This window comes from Phaenicophaeus curvirostris, chromosome 11, assembly GCF_032191515.1.
Source record: "Phaenicophaeus curvirostris isolate KB17595 chromosome 11, BPBGC_Pcur_1.0, whole genome shotgun sequence".
Classification (NCBI taxonomy): domain Eukaryota; kingdom Metazoa; phylum Chordata; class Aves; order Cuculiformes; family Cuculidae; genus Phaenicophaeus; species Phaenicophaeus curvirostris.
The window spans coordinates 9,190,037-9,205,740 of NC_091402.1; the positions used below are offsets into that span (position 1 = coordinate 9,190,037).

Genomic DNA, 15,704 nt, shown 5'->3' on the forward strand with positions numbered 1-15,704 from the left:
GGCATCGCCCTGACATGTTGTTTCTTTCCTTAAAATGGCTTTGTAATGTGACCTAAATGAGTTGTTCAGCCTCTGGCAGCACCTTTGCGTGTTTTGACAAATCTGAGGCTTCAATGTTGTGTGTAAGAAGGTTCAAAACAGTGGGCAAACATAGTCCTGATGATAGGTTTTGTCAAAGTCAGCCCCATGTCAGAACTGATGGTCCTGGATCTCATTATTGGGGCAGATTCTGCACAGGTTCCTGTACAATGAGAGGGAGGCGATGTGAGGGACAAGGGGAGGCAAATGAGGAGGGATCTTCCTTTGATCACAGGAAGACCTGGAGCCTCCAGTCTGTGCTGTCTGGATGCTCTTGCATCCTCTGTAACACCTGCGGATGCAAACGACTGGGTCCTCCCCAGCAGCAATTAGCAGGGATCCTTACTTCAGCTTGGTGGAGCCAAGGATAATGCACAGCTGTGTTTAAGTCAAATTCAGCTGTTCTTTGCCAAGGACAGATTTAGGCTGACCTGCGAGGGCAGCAATTTGGGAACTGGCTTTGCCTGTGCTTTCTGAAGGGAGGCTAAGGCTGCTCAGAGACACAAAGGTACCTTTGTGCTTTGTATTTCCCTTCAAAAACTACTTATCTTGTCTTGGAAGGGGAGCTAACAGTTGGAGACTTGAGGCTGATTAAGCAAATGGTAATATAGAGGAATAATAAAACACTGAAGTAGGGAATTAATAACCGGCTCCCTGAATGCCAGAGCATCCTGTATCCCTCTGCTTGTGCCTTCTCTCATAAATTCTCTGTGTTGTTGTTGCCTTCCTACACAAACAGGCTTATGTTTTCTTGGATGTCTTTGTGACCCCTTGTAGCTTTTGAATGCTTCCCAAAACAGAAGAAATTATTCCTCCGTGATGAAAGGCTTCACTGCATCTTCCAGTAGGACCAGGAGCTGGGGCTACCCTGCTGCCAAGAGGAGAGGCAAAAGCACCTGGTGCTTCACCCTGGGATTCCAGGACCAGATGGCAGGGAATGACCACTGGTAATGTAAACAAAATAAAGAGGAGGGGAAATAATTTGGGGTAAAGTCTATCAATCTGCAAAGTGCCTATTTTCACCACTCTTCCTCTGAGCAGTGCTTGGCTGGTGCCTTGCTCTCTCTTACTCCATATGCAGTGCAGGATGCTCCCAGTCACCTGACCCAACCAGGACACTGGCTTTTCTCTACTGCACTTAAGACTCCCTCTTCTTTCTCTGCAACAGGTGAATGCAGCTCCTCTCAGCTCCTTTCAAAGCAACAAAAGGCACAGCCCAAGTCAGCTTTCCCTGTGGTTCATTTTCTCTCCAAGCTTTGCTCCTTCTGGGCAAGAAGGAACTTCTTACTTGTAAGAGACCCTCCTACATACCAGACTGGGAAAAGCTGCTTCTGCTGAAGCCATAGATTCTTGTTAGGAGTGGGGAAGAGCTTCTCTTATAGGTCTCTCCAGAACAGTGTGGGCAGCAATGCCAAACCGCTGCAGCAGTTCAAGCCCTCCTCAAAAAGAGGATAACTCATGTCCTGTGTTTTCTTGCTGCTCTGTTTCTTGGGTTCTAAACTAGAAACCAGACTCCAAGTTCCATTCAGGACTGATGTCCCTTCAGTGCCCAAGACAACTGTGTGAAGGACATACCAACATGTTTTTTATGGTTGGGGAAACTGAGGCAGAAGTCTTGTGTGTGTCAGCAGGGTTGCAAATGGATTTTGTGCAGGAGTGGAATTAAATTGTGCCTTAGATGAGAGTTTTCTCCCCATGGGCATCAGACAGCCTAATTTCTATGCAGACATCTCAAAACTACTGCAGTTCCTCAGGAGCAAGGGCTCTGCCCCAGCCCTTCCCTAAGGGTGCTCACAGAAGCGATATCCCTGCTTCCTGGGGCTGCTGCAGGGTAGCTTTCTGATGCCCCCTCCAAAAGACTGCAAAGCATTTGGCAGAGGTGCAAACAAGCAGAAAGTGTTTGGCAAAGCTCCCTGGCATTTTTTATTTTATTTTTTTTTTTCCCCACTCTGCGCAAGATGTTTTACTGCCTTTGTGAGCCTGTATAGATGCTGGTTTCTGGCATGTGGTGTGCTGGAGACTGCAGGCTGTTGCTGAAGCCTCGGGAGTGCAGCTGCCCTTTAAACCCATCTTTATAGGCAGGAAACTCTCTGGTCCCGCTGGAGGGAGTACAATCTTGTGACACTCAGTGGAAATACAGCAAGTTTGGTTTGGTCAAAGAGGGACTATTTCCAGGGAAACATGACGGGGTTTAGGAGTGTTCCAAAGCCAAGGCAAGTCCAAAAACTTTCAGTCCAATTGTCTTGCTTTCCCAGGCTAATTTTACGAGGAGGCCCTAAGATGTGAATGAGGAGTGATCTTGTTCAGCCTGGAAAATAAAATTAACACCAGTATGAAAGGGACTGAAGCCCAGAGAACTGCAAGAGTATTACTTTTTTTTTTAACTGAAGGATGCAAAGGCACAGCTTAGGATAACTGAGGTCCATATGGAATAATGTCTTTCATACTTGCCTATGAGAATAAAATAAGATCCCTTTGGATGGAGGCAAGCCCATTTTTAGTGCAATAAAGAAAAGTGGCAATGTACTTCCTCTTCCTTCACTTGCAGGACTTTCTACCCTGCCCTCGGTACTTTTTCTAAAACCTGCCATTTCTCTCTCTTTTAGGAAGGTAACTCCATCCCTCACAAGTCAGTCTGTTCTTTATTTTCTTCCCATTTAAGTGTTTAGCACAATTACATTTGTCAGACAAGGTTCAACTATAAACTTTATCCCACTAGCCAGGAAGAAACCTGAACCTTCCTCCTCAAAACTTATGGTCATGTTTCTCTTTCATGCCAGCAGTTTTGGAGTTCCTCTTGAGTCTCTGTACTTTATTTTGTGCCTTACGTGCATATTGATCCCCTCTCTTTCTCTTTCCCACTTCACTCCCACACACTAGTGCACCCTTTTGTTGTAGGCATCCCCTGTACATCACCTCTGGGGTTTCAGAGGGGCTGTTATAGAGCAGCAAATGACAAAACCTGGTTAACTTCGGTTGTGTTGGATGGCTGCAATGTCTGACAGCAGTGGCTGCTGCAGGCAAACCAGAACGCTGATATTTAAACTGTTTAAGATGCCCCACTCCACTAAGTGAATCTCTGTGGAGTTGCTTTCCTAAGTGTGACTGTTTAGAGTACAGTCCTCCCTTTAAATTAGATATTCTGCAATATAATGAACTTCAGCAACTTCATTGCTATATATAAAGTTTTCCCTCAAACCTTCTTTGAACTAATTCCTATCTCCTCCCTAGGAAGCATCTGCTTCCCATTGCCAAATTCTTCTATGTTCCTGTCCCTTTGGTTGTGTTTTCTCTGAATCCTTTAAAAAATGTGCATTTTGGCTGCGCGGTCATGCCAAGGAGTGTGAGAGTTTGCACATTTCGAGCATGGATTGGCCCGTCTCAAGTTGGTGCATCCAGAGAACCTGTCACAAGTTCCTTGAAGCACTTCTGCCTTCTGTTGTGCTGGCATCGAGTTGACGGGCGCTCATTTTGCATGTCTCGGCTCCGCGCTTGGCTGGTGAGTATATTTGCAAGGCTGGATATTTCTGGTTCTACTCCACAGAAGCCTTAAATGGAGTATTTGATGTGCCTGCCTTACAAAAAGGAGCCCAGTAATAAAACTTTGGAGGCTCCTGTTCAAAACTCTTATGTCAGACCTGCCTGGGTGGTGGTGTGTCTCTTTCTGTGTTTGCTGAAGGAGTTCCTGAATTTTTTGGCTGTCGCCACACTCCCTCATCTCCCCTGCAGCTCTACTTGCTTTGCCTTACTGATGGATTTCATAGGGCTTATTAATTACATTTCTTCTTATGTTATCCAAGCTATTATTCATACCTGGATTCAAAGGTTTGGAAGTGGCTTGCAGGGCCCTTCAGACTATTTGTTATTGTGCAGGACTGCACTAAGGCAGTCCCTACACCTTGAACCACCCCACACTGCTGACAGTAGAAAGCACTTACAATCTGAAACCCCAGGGCAGATCCTTTTCAATGAAATGGTGTCTTTGGAGCCTCTAAAGCTACGTTTCTGCTCAGTTGTTAGGACTTTCCCATGAGGTGATGAAGGAACTTGTGCTGACCTCTTAGCAAACACCAGCAGCTGTGGATCACTATCGTGCAGTGGGAGCCACATCCCTCGAGGTTACCCAACTAGAAGTGACAGCATATGGATGTGGGTCTGTCACCTGTCTCATCTGTCAGTGGTGACTTAATTATCTGGCTCCTGGAATTCTCTTACTGTCCAAACAGGAGCAAGAGGAAGGAATGACTGATTTAAAACCTACTTTCTCTTAGTAGGTGCTGATCGTGTGTTGCCAGATAATTTTAATAGTTCCTTCTAACCTTAAGAGGGATGAATCTAAGTTAAATATCAGGCATTTGGATATTGGCAAAGTTTGGATTTCCAAACTGAAGAGATACAAATAGTTAGAAGGGCGATGCTGTGCCTTCTCTGGATGGCTGAACAAGCGCCATTAGCACTTGAGTGTATTCCTAACTAGATATAAAAGGAATCGGGAGTGTTAAGGAAAAACAGAGTAAAGTGGATGCCTATTACAGCTGTCGCAATAGGAAAGTTGCAACATTTGCTTGTAGGAAAAGATGCAGAAGCACACAGAGTACCTGTTAGTGCGAGCGAAGCCAGACTTGGGCAGGATTTCAAGTGTTACAGACACAATCCTGAAGGCTATATGCAGAGCAGCGTGACTCTTCCATGATGCTGGTTAAGAAGACATGCCTTTGCAAACACTTTTTTTTTTCTTTTCTAGGCTGCTTAAGTTTTCTTGGGCCTTTATAGATTAGAAGCAGCTTAGGAGTGTTGAGTGTGTTGGGGGACTGATCCGAGAGAACAGCATCCTAGGCTCTATTATAAACACAGCTTGTTCCTTGGCCCTCCTTGCTGCATACCAGATTTCTAGGTTGGAAATATAGTTCTCAGGGAAAAAAAAATCCACCCTTGGACCTTTTGTCCCACTTTCATGTTTGCAGACTGTACAGTCTTACACTTCTCCTTCTATTGTTCTTAAAATTAGGAGCTCTCTGGGTCAGACATAGTCTTCTCCCATGCCTCTGAAACACTGCTTGTGACAGAGCCATTACAGACATAGACAGGGGTTTTATCCCCCTAAAGACTCTGGAGTTTGGGGAAAAATACTTGTTAGATACACATTAGAAAATGAAAGAACTCATATAGAAGGATCATCAAAGAAAACTCATTCTGGAAAAAAGGAGGGCTTTTTTCCTAGTTCTCATTTTATATTTTAATGAAACAGAATAGATGGTTGACCTGGATCTCAAGGAAATCCTAGGCTCCCAGGTAATTCCTTTTTCTTGTGGGCTTCTGAAGTCCTGTGGAGCCCTCCAGACAAATAAATAGTCCCCAGTGCTACTTGCCTGTGATGCTGTATGGTCTGCTTTAGCAAGTGATTTCTCTGTCATGAACAACAGTTTTACTGGAAAATTTCTGCTCAGCCTCAGCTCTGATAATTATACAGCTTCTAAAGGTATAAACAAATAACGTTTGCTCTGGCTTTGTCTTAAGAAGCTTGCTGTCACAATTAATCTTTGCCCATACTCCATCTTTTCTTGCTTCTTGGAGTGTAGAAGCATTGCTATAAATATCCATGAGTATAAAAGTGGATTTCTACGTACACATACACATTCAAATGCACAAATTGATAATTTATCATATCATAACATACAGTGTCGTATAACTTAATATAATATTGCTCTTCTGAAATGACAAGACATGTTTTTCTGGCCTTGTTAGTCAAAGTGAAGTATCAAAGATTAATTTCCTTCTGTCTGAATTTTGCAGCAAGTTAAGTTCTGACTTTACTGTGCCATGATAAACTTTGCGTAGTATACCCTGTATAAAGGTAAAATACATTTTCCATGACTTAAACCTTTGTGAATCGGTGCTATGCTAAGGGCAATTAGATTTAACGTCCCTGGAAGTTCCAAAGGCATTTTAAAGGACTCGCTCTTTTGTTCCAACTCTAGCACTCAGAGAGACTGAGACATTTTTGGAATGGGTTTTGATAGACTTATATGAAAATTTACATGACTAAGAATTGGATTTGTTCCTCTGGAATATTATGGATTATTTTTATGTTGGAATTACATAAGTGTACAGTGCTGCGTGCAGTTGGCTTAATGTAGCTAAAATATATATCTTCTGATTTCCATTCGGAAAGGTAGCTGGATTTTTCCAGCTTCCCCTCTCAGTGATGACTTTATGGAGTGTATGGGTTATAGATTATAGGAAAAATTGAAATGCATGGTAAGATCAAGGGTTTTAAAATGGATTAATATTTGATTATATCTTTGAGAAGATGAATATTGATGCATGTCCTTCTCCACTCTTGATTTCAAACTATGTTGAAATCCCTTACAAATGGAACTTATTTCAGAGAGACCATCTGGATGTAAATGAGGACAGGAGTGGGCAGTGCGTGAGGAAGCAGACAGCTCCAGGAGCAAAGGCCTGCTGATGCTTGTCCTGCTTTAATACCACAGCTCATTAGCCTCTGGTGTGGTAGAAATCACAAAGATTCCTTTGGCAGGAGAAAACTGTTCCAGGGAGCAATCAGAGATCATGAGCTAGTAAAAACTGCTCTGTTGCATCCCCCAAAGCTACTCCATCTCTTTCTGCTTCTTAGTCCTTCACCTCTCTACATGTGTATGTGTGTGTACAGAGAGTAGAATTTGTTGTACTCTGTACTATCCAACAAACACTTCTTAGAGAGAGATTTTTCCAGTTACAATTTTGATAGAAAAGCTAATGTAGTGCAGGGTGAGCTCTCCTGTCCCCAAATAAAACAGTTTAGCAAATCTGATCATTTTATTTTAAATAAGTGACTGTCACATTTAACATCAAACTTCAGGATGTTTTTCTTCATCCTCAGTGTGGAGCAAGGATGGATTACAACACTGCAAAAGGTTTTTGGAGCTGAAGCTGTTGTTCTGTGGCAGCTTTACAGTTTCCTGAACAGAAGTTTGTGTGTATGAAGCCTGTATCAAGTGATAAGGCATATTGGCACTGTGAGGGGATGAAAGATGGCAAATATACTGCATTAAAAGTGAACAAAGGGTGTCCCTATAAATTAACTGCGTGCTTGTGTTTACCTAGAACAAGTACAGTATAAAATTCAGGACCTAACAGGATGCTTCCATTCACTGGGTTTTTAAATGCTCTGTAAGGTGGAAATGTTTTACAGCATAAAACCAAAATACTACTTTTGTTTTGATTCTTCTGTCCCTGCCCTGTATGTTTTCTAAAATGGACACGTCACAGGTTGTATAATCTTAACATATTTAAATTTGATTTAAATGCTGTCTTCTCTCAGCTGTTCTTGCTAATGTAATCACTCATGCTTTTTATACAGTTGATCTAATACTATTTTCTTCACTGCTCCCTGGCATTATTATTTACTTCATAGAAATCATGGCAAAACTGGCAATGTAAGTTGAGTATGCATTTTAAGGATATTGATAGTGATCTTCTCATGCACTTGTATAAGGTGGAGCTTTTTGTCTTTGCACTGTGGTCATTTTTATGTACTGTAGTATGAGCATGAGAATGTTGACTGTTTCAGTCATTCTCCAGTAAGAAAACAGACTTCTCCAATATTAGTCACTTAAACTGCTTCGCCTAGGCAGGCCATCAATAGAATGCCCATGAGACATCTCCTTTTCTTTTTTTTTATTTTATAAATAGAACACTCTTGCAGCCTATGATCTTACCCACAGCAAGCTCATGGTCTCTCTTTAATACTAGGAAAATGGTGGCTTACCACTGGAAGGCACTAGGAGATGATGGGTCAGTGACTTTTGGCATTTTTTGATTTGTAGATTTCTTAGATTCAAATGGAGATTGATGAATAGGCTTTTTATTTAGTGACGATACTTTTTTTTTCTGGATGCACCTAGATAAAGGACAAATTACATACTGTAACAGTGACTATATCTGTTTCATTTTATAGTTGCTCAACCTGCATGATGACTTTAATGGGTGCAGGGAGAAGAGGTACAATGAGTGTGTCACTTCAGAGAGCTTTTTTTTTTTTCAAAGGGAGAATCTGAGATGCCAGCTGATACCTCAGGAGGTTGAAGCCCTGTACAGAGGCAGCAGATGCAATTCAGCATTGCTCTTTCTATTTTGTTTCAACTCTGACCACAGAAGAATTAGCTCTTGGGACAGACAGTGCTCTGTTTACACTCAGACCTTGGCATTTTTCCTAAGGGTACCAATTATAATGGTGTTTTTTGTGATATGGGCACACATCCAGAATGAGTTGGCTTGCACCCACCAACTCATTTTGCACAGGCCATGGAACATGCATCAGATGGCAGCGATTCCCGTTCGTGTGCAATGTTAAGGAAATCTAGATCAGTACCAGCAGAATAATGAATTCTATAGAATTGTTCCATTGTGCAACTACATGAAGCATGCTAAGAGAAAGTGCAGTTTCTCAATAATTCCCTCTCTATTTTTTTTATTTTTTACACCACAGGAATGTTAGATTATTAATCATGATTAGTTACTATGAATTATAGAGGAGCATTGCCTGGAAATCCCAGTCTGTTTGGTAAACTTATTTTCTTACATAATAGGAAACTTACCTTGCATTTAAGAGGCCAAAAATATAGCTTGACATAGATGAAGATTAAAGCAATGGAACCATCCAGTTCATGTAATTAAAAGAAAAATTTAATAATACATACATTCTTAGTCCAAGGCTATTGAACATTTTTTTGATACAGTACAAGCATAACACCAGAAGAAATACAATTGTGAATATCTTAATTGTTCCCGTACTTTGCTTTCTTCCTGAGAACCAAAGCCTTCTAGAGCTCAGCTGTAGCACTCAGCCTGGATCCCTAAGCAGCATTGGAATTAAGGCATAGTTGTGCATTGTCTTGACATTTGGAAGATGTTGGTCATTCTGGTTGTGATTGCTTAAGAGAGTATGAACAATCAAAATGCTCTAGGATGCAGAGGAAATTCAAAGGAGATAATATAATATACTCCATTCCTATATTTGGGGGTGTACGTGGTCTTTGTTAGCCTCATATCTAAAGTGATTCTGTGTATGCATGGAGAGTAAGGCACCAGAAGGACATGGAAAGGCTCATGTTTAGTCAGAGAATTTAATTTCCTTTGAGATAATAGGTCTTTAACCTTTTGGAAGCACCCTGAGGCCTTTCATGTTCAGTTCTCCGTGTGCAGGGTGAAGTACAATATTTAGCAAATGACAGATTCTGCTGGAAAGAGTTTACATCCTAATCTGTATTGTGTCCTGAGAACACAGTGAATGGAGGTGAAAAGACATTTTCCTCTTAAGGGTGAGACTGCTGGGTCATTTGCAACAGGAGATCCTAAGAGAGCCCCTCAAGGTCCCTTCCTGTAGAAAGCAGCATATAGCTCTTCATTATCTCTGTCTGTCTCTTCCCCCAGCCAATCTGTCAGCACATTTATGGTGCTGAGGAGAGGCGTCGTGTCGGGGCGATGTTCCCGTTTGCAAAATGGTAACTTCTATTTGTTGTTCTGAGGAGCTGGTTTCACATGCTGCAGAGCTGACATCTCTCTGGGAGCACAGCTGAGTCCAACATGTTCAGAACAGCCATCCACCCAAATGCCTCCTACTCAAGTGCTCAGACCTTCCCTTCCAGTAAATAAGAAATAGAGACAGCCTTGAATTGTTCCAAATATTTCTGTTTCATTGGAATGTCTATCCATGTTCAGATCTGATAAATGGATGTTTCTCTGGCCTAGGAAGTGTGAAAATGGGATGGCTCTGCAAAGGGAAAACTCAGTTTCTGGAACAGTTAATGGAAAAGCCTGACTGACTTTCTCTGGTGTTAGTGTATTAGTTACTGTGTGTCATGAAAATACAGTGATGCAATTAACAATTTTATGGTAGAAAAGAAAATCATCATAAGCTGCTGCTCCTATGGCATTGTATGAAATAACACATTTTTCAAGGTCTTTTTGCTCATACAGAAGGCCTCTAAAAATCTACTTCCTAAAACGGGAAATCAAGCAATGTGCCATTGTACACCTTAGGCAAGGAGATATTTCTACGTTATTTAAAACACTCCATTCACTTCGACAGCAGCCCTGATTCCTAGGAAAAGATTTGAAAATAAAAATACATTGTGCCAGTAGTCCTTCATTCAGCTCCACAGCTGATGCATGGAGACAACACTTGCCAGGGGTGATCGCAGGATGGTCAATGTGTATTACTTGCAGTCTCAGAGCTGGAAGAAGGCATTCTGGTTTGCAAGACGGGTTTCTAATCTCTGGATCCTTTACTGGCAACATTTGGGTTATACCACCCTCTGGTTTTCTCTCTTGGACTCCCTGCATGAATCGCAAGTGACATTTCCCCTTTTGGATGGTGGTATCAAGAGCAAGGGTTGACAATATGCATCTCTGTTTGTATTTCTCTAAGAAATGATATATGGGGTGAGTTTCCCCTTTTCTGACTCTCAAATGCTTTGGATCAGTGTCTTTATTCATACAGGCTCACTTGCCACCTTGTCGAGGACATGCTGTGGTAGAAAGTGGAATGATCCAAGCCTCTGTGGCCTGATATATTGCATTGTCAGCTTAGTTGTGAGGCTTAGTACTGGGAGGTTTAAGATCAAACATCTACGGGAGGGTCCAAACCAAAGATTACACCTTAACATTACCCAGCCCAGGGCATGCTAAGGCAGCGCCTCCTGGAAGTTGGTGGTTGGTGCTTCTTGGGGTTGTGTCCAGACCCAGCCAGAAGGCTGGAGCAAGTGTGACAATTAAGGACCAATCACTTTGTTTCATAAGGTGGCACATTGTGATATTGCAATTAAAATAAGAAAACCTATTTTAGTTCCCACCCATGTCCTGGAATCAGCACAGAAAGGAGGTGCATTGGGCTCATGGCTGCATTTCTAAGGTTCGCTGTCCTTAGGTCACTGAGCTTTGTAAGATAACTGTACAAAGATCTTTAGCAGTTATACCTACTTCTTATTTTCTGATTTTATGAAAACACGAATTTTCTAGAAATAGAGGAAAAAAATTAACACAAGTTTTTGTTTCCATTAAATATTTGTGCATCGGGACTACAGATTTGAAATCTGGATTATTAAACAAGGGACTTTAATTATTTCAGCAGTGCTGAGTATCCCAACATCTTGTTCAGGCTTCTTGTTTGGCATTCCCCAGGCACTTCTGCACTGAAATCAGTGAGGTTTTGGGAATAAGTTTTAGTGCTTATACAGAGCAAACACTGCCTTTGGTGTTAGTCTATAAATATCTATTGCGAGCAAGCAACTCTGTGCTTAATGCATGCCTTCTGCCCCCTCAGGCAGCTGAATTTACATGCTTTTGTTGTCATATATGCAATATACAATATGTATTTCCTTTTTATTAATCAGACCTGCCATCAGAAAAGAGATAGAGGGAGTCTGAAAGCACAACCAGGATAGATACTGTCATTTTGTAATCTTTTGTGCATAGGTGGAGATGCCTTTTTTCCACTAGAATAGGTGGCAATATTCTGCTGCTTGCAGAAATCCTATAAATGAAAATCAGGCAAAGGAGTTACTGGCTATCCATGGGGTAATTCTCCTCTGGAAGTGTGCAGTCAGTTCTCATTTAGGCCAATTTCACTTAAGGAGCCCTTTCTTACAACTAATGAACAATAGGCATAACCTGTTATTACGTAACCATAGGCACGCACATTAGTACACTGTTGAATTGCACTACCCAGTTAAAATGCTTCCTCTACAAAATTCGCTGGAGATTTTTAGAGACGTTTGCTGTAATTACCGCTAGCATGGTTTCTAATTCATTTAATTTTCTTTTCTACCTAGGCTGAGCATATAAGTGTGTTTTAAGAGATTGAACAAATAAATTTTTAATTATAAAATGATGCTATATCATACATTATTAATAATAACCAACAATGTGTAATACATGTTTATGTATGAATCCATTAGGAAGATGAACTAATATATATCAGTACTAAAATAATGTCCTAATTTGTCCTGCATTTATGAATGGGGGAAATCCGTATTTAAAGTAATTAAAGGTTTATAAAAGCATCAGATTGACAGTGGGTAAAGCATCGAGCATGCTTGGCACTTAGGAATTCTGTTGCCATCTATGGCAAAGGAGAAGACCCTTTTTTTCCCTTTATTGGTTTGAACAGAATGGTACAGATATACAGACCTCCAGAGTGGGGAGCAATATGATGCACACAGTCCTGGCTGCCAAACTGGCGAACACCCTTGTTATTATTGTTATCTTTTTTCTTTGTCTTTTTTGTTTTTTCCTTTTCAAGAAAAAAAGGAGGTCTCCTTTGTACTCTGCCAGTTCCCTGTCAGGCAGTTTTGAGGGATTTTATCACTTATTTTCCTATTAGCGATAGCAGACTTCAGAAATCTCCATGGCAAGTTCCAGACATTCACCAGTCTCGTGGCAGGACTCAAAAAGGCTGCAATCAATGTCACAGTCACAGTTGCAGTCGTTGTTGGCATCGTCTTCGTTGGAGGTCTGGTGGTATCTATTGGATGGACAACAGGTATCTGTCAGCCAATGTTCACAGGTATCAGGCAGCATTATAAGAAAGTCCCAAAACTGGCAGAACAAGCAGGCCAGGATAAGTGTTGCGCACTCATCTAAGAAAAAGGAAAAGCAGCGAGACATAAGAAAGAGGGCGTGCTTGATTACCCAGGTTCAGGCTAGTGTGACTACACAGAAATTAGATGCAAGGCAGCACACATGGAAGGCTAAAAATGCATTTATGATAACTACTTCCATAAAGTCAAATGAAAGGTTTTATTTTCTATGTTGTTTGTTCTGGATAAACAACAGCAGCATGAAAATAATTTGAATGAAAATATTGAGTAGCAGTGAAGTTCAGAGGAACAGTTAGTCTGAAATAACTTTACAGCTGGACTTGATAGTCTTAAATGTTTTTCCCAACCTAAGTGATTCTATGATTGTATGTTCTTAGAGCATTTAGGCTATAAATTTGAGCACAGGAACGAACCTTATGCAGCAGGGATGCTCTGCTGTGGAATTTACAGTCTTGCGGGAGTTTGGAAGTTCTGCTGTTTTGTAATGCGACATGTGCTACGTGAATAAGGTATGTAACATTGGTGTTTATCTTCTTTTTCACAAGAATTTGCAAGTAAAGATAAAAGTTGTCAAACTGTTCCTGCTATTTATAGGAAGGCAACCCCTCCCCCAAACAACCACAGGAACATTCAACTGAAAAAAAATACCAAAAAACCTTCAGGGGCATTTTTACCTGCTTATGAAGAGTTCATAACTGGCTCCTTATTATTTAAATAATTATTTTCTGGGCTGTCAGTCTGCTACAATCTGAATCAATCCTTGCTGGAAGTCAATGTGCAAGCACCCAAAGCTTTTGTGGGGAGTGGATAAGGCCCTTAGATTCTCCAGGTCTAGTCCTTGCTTTTGTATATGGTCATTCTGGATCTATGGAATTAAGCATCCTTGGCTCAGGAATAAGGATTAGGACTGAGATTATCTTATGAACAAGACCAAATGCACACACACAAGAAAGCACAGATTAATCATCTGCTTATAGCTTTACTTCTAAGAATATTCTGTTTCAGTAAAAATGTTTAAGAACAACTAGGTTGCCTAAACAAAGACAGGGAGCAAAAGTGAGTCTGGAGAACCGCACTGACAGTGGCCAGCGTGCTGATCGCTTCTCAGCCCAGTGTCCTGCCACTTCCCCACCAAAAAAGGTTTTTCACCTTTTCCTTCACAGACTTGATAATTTTTGAAAGAAAAAAAATTTGGGAAAATAGTATCAGCTAGGGAGTGTTTCTGGAGCCAGTGAATATTCCTGAAAACTTGGCCGCTGTGACAGAGACTGTGTTATATTTGTTCTCCTCAAAGATCAACTCATTAACTACCCACTGTTCAAACGGCAGCATCTGGGGAGGCTGCCTCCGGGTGCAGCAGGGCTTGGAGCAGGTGTGAGATTCTGACTGTGTGAATCCACTTGGAGCGCAAAGACCCAGACCTTTCAGGTTTTTTTTCCCTCCTTGTTTTGGAAAGGAAAAATGCCTTCAACAATATGAATGCCTTTTCATTGGTTCTTTCAGGAAAGCATATGGTTGCATCCACATTTCTTGCCCTAGGATGACTAACTGTGAACTCATTCAACTGCATTGGTTCTGTTGTGGCATTTTCTATCTCACATAACATAAAGTTCACTGCCAGGAAGTTTCCAGAATTATGCTCTTTTTTTTCTTCTTCTTCTTTTTAAGAAAGCTTTCTTGAGGAAAAACAAAATGAAAAGATCTTTCCAGTTTCTTTATATTAAAAAAAAATCAATTAAGGCAGGTAGCAAGAATAAATAGCACGTGATTGAACTTCTTTCTAAGTAGCATATCAGCATCACTGTTATCAATTTTTATACTTATTTAAATATGTCAAGATCTATTTAAGTTCAGACAAGCACAACTAACTTCTAAGTCAGTTCAGTAGAATAAGACTGACTAGATTTTTGTGATACTTAGTAAATTCATGCTTATATTTTTTTCTAACTAAATGAACTGAAATAATTATAAAATTGAATCATTTTATAAGGTGACACTGCTGCATTTAATTGTATGAAATTTAAAGTGTAGAAAATGTAATCATTTTATCCAGTAGTCCATGGTGTAATTAAGACTATTCTTTTTAGATATCTTATGTTTATGAAATTTCCTTCCTGTACCTAGATATGAGAGATGAAACTCAAAATTATATATCGATTAAGGATCTTTATTTTTTTCTTCCTCTCCAAAGATCTGCTTTCTAATAACAGTTTTTTACCTGAATGTGTTAACCGTAATGGTGCTTATGTAATCTGGAGAGAATAGATATGATTCTTAGGGCTTCATCCAGGGAAAAGAGCACACAAAAAGCACAAGAATTTAATAACAAAGTAATGTTTCAGCACAAAGTCTGTGATGTGCAGTAAGGATGCTTTTAAATTCCCATCAGAGCACACACCATGAACTGTGATAATGGATGTAACACATTTCGAAAAATCTGCATGTGTGAGGCTTTTTGGCCCTTTTTAAGTGGGGTAATGTATATAAATAATAGATATTAGCAATTAAACATCCATTCCTATGCATTCGTTTATATATTTGAAAATAAATTAGCCACAAACTGCATAAAAGAAGATGCAATCTACTGTTTTCTCTTCTGTTTTCCCTGCTGTTTGTGAAACGGCATTACTGCCTTTATCTCAGTGAGAACAACGACCTCAGATCTTATTCTCTACATTAGTAGATTAATTACCACAAAAGAAGAATTTCTAACAATTTTGCTAGCTTGCCCCATCTTTAAATCTTTCTGCTGTTGTTTGGTGTCTGTCAGCTCTCCCTCTGCTCATGCAGAAGATGCTCTCAACAAACCTGGTCCAAAGCTTGCAACGATGCTCAACCTTGGTAAGACCTATGAGCTTTGAATTCACCCCTCCCTGAGCACACGGAAAAACCCCAATCACTGATTTCCTCAGCTATCACTCTGCCTTCAGAGGTTCTCCATGCACCAGTAAACAGGATTCGGCCTCGTGTGTGGAATAAGCAGTAACTTGTCAGAGTAGAGTCAGCAGAGTATGCAGCAACAAC

At 40.7% G+C, this 15,704-nt stretch overlaps 1 protein-coding gene and 1 long non-coding RNA gene across 2 annotated transcripts in view; one reads left to right on the forward strand and one right to left on the reverse strand.

Moving 5' to 3' along the window:
* The first annotated feature begins 2,832 nt into the window (after positions 1–2,832).
* On the forward strand, positions 2,833–9,922 carry LOC138725141 (uncharacterized). Its single transcript, XR_011338183.1, has 3 exons — positions 2,833–3,577; positions 7,774–7,875; positions 9,609–9,922. It is a non-coding gene; the product is annotated as an uncharacterized lncRNA (long non-coding RNA).
* A 2,461-nt stretch (positions 9,923–12,383) lies between these two features.
* Positions 12,384–15,704, reverse strand: part of MDFIC2 (MyoD family inhibitor domain containing 2) — a 45,549-nt gene continuing 42,228 nt past the window's right edge. Inside the window, exon 6 of the mRNA XM_069866095.1 lies at positions 12,384–12,719. Coding sequence (XP_069722196.1) covers positions 12,460–12,719 — 260 coding nt within the window. The 3' untranslated portion in view covers positions 12,384–12,459. The remainder of the gene's footprint in view (positions 12,720–15,704) is intronic.